The sequence below is a fragment of the Orycteropus afer genome, unplaced genomic scaffold, assembly GCF_000298275.1.
Source record: "Orycteropus afer afer isolate SDZICR_OR568_19922 unplaced genomic scaffold, OryAfe1.0 scaffold00255, whole genome shotgun sequence".
NCBI lineage: Eukaryota > Metazoa > Chordata > Mammalia > Tubulidentata > Orycteropodidae > Orycteropus > Orycteropus afer.
Window position 1 is genome coordinate 1,924,869 of NW_006921842.1, and position 3,954 is coordinate 1,928,822.

The following is a 3,954-nucleotide window of genomic DNA, read 5'->3' on the forward strand; positions in this document are numbered from 1 at the left end:
GCGGTGACTCCCTCGCTGCGGTTTCGTTTTCAGTTTAGCCCCAAATGCGCTCTGACCATCGCCGCCCGTCAGGGTCGCGGGGACGGGGCTGACCCCGGGGTCGCGGTGCCCCCGGGGACATCGCTCACCGACGCTGACCGTAGGGCGGGGCAGGGTCTCACACCATCCAGAGGATGTATGGCTGCGACGTGGGGTCGGACGGGCGCCTCCTCCGCGGGTACCTTCAGTTCGCCTACGATGGCGCCGATTACTTCGCCCTGAACGAGGACCTGCGCTCCTGGACCGCGGCGGACACGGCCGCTCAGATCACGCAGCGCAAGTGGGAAAAGGCGGGTGCGGCGGATCACTGGAGGGCCTACCTGGAGGGCAGGTGTGTGGAGTGGCTCCGCAGATACCTGGAGAACGGGAAGGAGACGCTGCTGCGAACAGGTACCTGGGGCCGCGGGGCGCCTCCCCAAACTGCTTTAGAGCTGGGACTGTGTCCACCATGTTCGCCTCTGAAAAGGAGGAGAGGAAAACAGGGCAGACTGCACATGACACCCTCACATGGGTGTGGAGACTGAGGGGTTAGGCAGATTTCCGGATCATGTACCAGAGAGCGACTTGCCCAGAGGAGCCCTCCTTTCTCCCAAAAGACAGTTAAGGAATCCACTTTCTCTGGGGAGAGTAGGGGAGATGATTCCTGACTGATCAGCAGTTCCCTTTGATCCTGGATGTAGCCTTGGGACCCACAGGGGGCTGTATTTCCTGGGCCTAGGTCTCTACCCCACACCCACTGAGTCTGTAGGTATGATTCCAACGTTTCAGAATTTCTCAGCCTCTATCCAAGTCAGATAGAAATTCCAGTTCTTCCCCTCAGACACTTGGAGCCACTAACTCTGGTCAGTCTCACCTTCATTCTAGAACTTTCCAAGGAATAGATGATATCCCAGATATCTGCACGAAGCTGACGTCTGGGTTTTGCACTCCCTCCCCCAACCCAGTTGTCCTGTCCATTCTCAGGATGACCACATGAGCTCTGCTGAGGTGGCCCATGGGAGGTAATGCAGAGTTCCTGAATTGTCTGATCCTTCCCCTCAGTGCCTCCAAAGACAAAGGTGACCCATCACCACCTCACTGATGGCGAGGTCACACTGAGGTGCTGGGCCCTGGGCTTCTACCCTGCGGAGATCACCCTGACCTGGCAGCGGGACGGGGAGGACCAGACCCAGGACATGGAGCTTGTGGAGACCAGGCCAGCAGAGGACGGGGCCTTCCAGAAGTGGGCAGCTGTGGTGGTTCCCTCTGGAGACGAGCAGAGATACACATGCCGTGTGCAGCACGAAGGACTGCCTGAGCCCCTCACCCTAAGATTGGGTAAGGAGTGGACAAGGAGCCCTTCTTGAATCCTCCAAACTGTCAGGGCTCTTCACTTCCCTTCTCTTTCCAGAAATGCCCACCACCTCCATCATGGGAATCATTGCTGGCCTGGTTGTCTTTGGAGTTGTGATCATTGGCATTGTGGTGGGAGTTGTGATCCGGAAGCAGAAGAGCTCAGGTAAAGATGGGGGTGAAGTCTGAGTTTTCTTGTCCCACTGGGAAATTTCAAGTACCAAGTAGGAAATTTGCTGTCTCCTGATGCATTATGGGAGGCACCATCCACACTAGCTGATCCAGTCTAGAGATCTGTGTGCTAACAATTACTCTTTTGTGAAGCACATATGGAAATGAAGGGTAAATCTTTCACCTTAATGGTTCTGATGATGGAGACCTGATTCCCCATAGTTGAGGTTATGGGAAGTTTCCTGCTGAGGAGAGACTTCCAGGAGGGTGGTTGTTCCAATCCCTGCACATCTTTCCATGTGTTTCCTTATCCTGCCCTGGATCTGCAGTCAGAGTTCTGGAAACTTCTCTAAGGTCCAGCACTAGCTGGCTCTTCTAGGATCTCATGGAGCCTCCTTTCCAGTCCCTCACAGAATGCTTTCCTCCCACAGGTAGAAAAGGAGGGAATTATGCTCAAGCTGCAAGTAAGTATGGGACGAGGGAAGCTGATTCTGAGACCCTTGGGACAGTGTAGATGGGAGCCCATGGGAGCCCCCTACCCCATAATTCCTTTCTCTTGGTCTCATCTCCTGAGGACTCTGACCAGATCCTGTTTTTATTCTTCTCCAGGCAGCGACAGTGCTCAGGGCTCTGATGTGTCTCTCACGGTCACTAATGGTAAGACCCTGTGGACCAGATAAGTGAGAGGGGTTGAGGATGGGGTAACATGACTGGGTCATGGGGATTCTTTGGATTTTGACATTTTGAGATTCTGATGGGGTGTTCAGAGTGTCAACACTTACAGTGACTGACCTGAATTTGTTCATGATTCTTTTCTTCTGTAGCATGAGATAGCTGTCTTGTGTAGGACAAAGTGAGACAAGATTTGTTCAGCTCCTCCTTTGTGATTCAAGAAACCCTGACTTCTCTTCTGCAACTGGTGTCTGACTGTGTCTGCTCTCCAATCAGCATAATATGAGGATGTGGGGGGACTAACGCGCTCCTGCCCACCAGGACCCTCTCCCCACACTGAGTCCCTTCCTTAATCTACATTCCCCATTCCAGCAGAGGTGGGGCTAGAATATCTCCATCCCTGACCTAATACCCTGTTGCTCTGAGATGCAGTGTCTCACTTATGAATTGAAAATGAGAATCTGAAAATGTATTCGATCATTCAAATTTTGCCAAGTGCTAGGTTGATGGGTTAATTAAAAGAGGAAAATTCTGAAAACTTGAGAGGAAATAAATTAAAACCTGAGAATGTTCCAGAATCCACATGTTTTCTGTACTGAGTGTATCACAGATAAGCACAGGAGAAGGCAGTGGAGGAGCTGAGTGTGGATGGGGCCTGTGCCCAGTCGGTGCTCAGGACAGCATGAGTATTGACATGGTCACTTCTCGGCTGGGTCAACTTTCACATCACTATTTTCCTTGTCCTTTCCATAGAACCTTATCCAACTTTGTCATGTGATCACAGGGACTCAGACACACCTAGGCCTTGTCCTGTCCCTAGAGGTATAGGCAGTGACCACTTCTAGTGGCTTGGTCTCCCTGGCTCACACTAAGTCTAGCTTTTAGTCCCCATCATTTGTGTGATTATTTTTGTTTTTACAGAAGATTATGCCTGTTTATGTTCTTGTGTAAGAGTTCTGGTCTCATTTGCTGTGGGTGTCACTCATCTGACTGCTGCAGGAGTCATTTTGCTTATTGTCCCATGTCACCTAACTCAGCCCCTACACACAGGAGTCTCTAGGGTAATGAGAGATGAATTTTCAGACTTGTCCAGATCCTGCCTTCTTTTCTAGAACTGTTCCATGGATGACTCTTTTCATCTTCTCCCTAACCTTGTTTAGAGAGGAAGAATCAAATAATTATTCATCTTAGATACATTCTGTTATGTTTCCATCTTTTTCAGCTCACCTACACCCTATCTCCCTGCCTTTGGCTCTAATCCTAGTGCTGGCTCCAGTGCAAACTCATGGATTCATAAAGTGAAGTCTAATTTAAATTCACAGTTGGTTGTAAAATGGTACCCATCACCCAAGGATTATTCTCTCATGAGGATTAAAATGACATTGTGTGTGCTGGAGTGTGCTGGAGGGTGGGTGTGGGGGCATGGACCAGAGGAAGGGAAAAGACAACAGCCCTTGTGAGAAAACCCCTGGATGCGTTAATGTAAATATGAGTGAACATTCAACTGCGGTTGCCACAGAGCAGCATATGATCTGAGGCTGCATTGATGAAGACACTGTCTCTAGAATGGGGAGGTGCTCTGTACCACACTGATCATTTACTGATTGTGGTAGTTAAGTTTGTGTGTCAGCTTGGCTGGGTCTGGTTGTGTGGCTGGGCAGCTGGTGGTAGTTATTCCCCACTATGAGACTGGCAATCAACTCCATGGTGGGATCTACCACAAGCAGCTGAGTAGCTGCC

General features: G+C 50.6%; 1 protein-coding gene across 1 annotated transcript in view; it reads left to right on the forward strand.

Moving 5' to 3' along the window:
* The window catches only part of LOC103204664 (patr class I histocompatibility antigen, A-126 alpha chain-like), a 72,917-nt gene extending 70,695 nt beyond the window's left edge, over positions 1–2,222 (forward strand). Inside the window, exons 3-7 of the mRNA XM_007949871.2 lie at positions 144–429; positions 1,081–1,356; positions 1,430–1,537; positions 1,974–2,006; positions 2,152–2,222. Coding sequence (XP_007948062.2) covers positions 144–429; positions 1,081–1,356; positions 1,430–1,537; positions 1,974–2,006; positions 2,152–2,222 — 774 coding nt within the window. The remainder of the gene's footprint in view (positions 1–143; positions 430–1,080; positions 1,357–1,429; positions 1,538–1,973; positions 2,007–2,151) is intronic.
* The last annotated feature ends 1,732 nt before the right edge of the window (positions 2,223–3,954 follow it).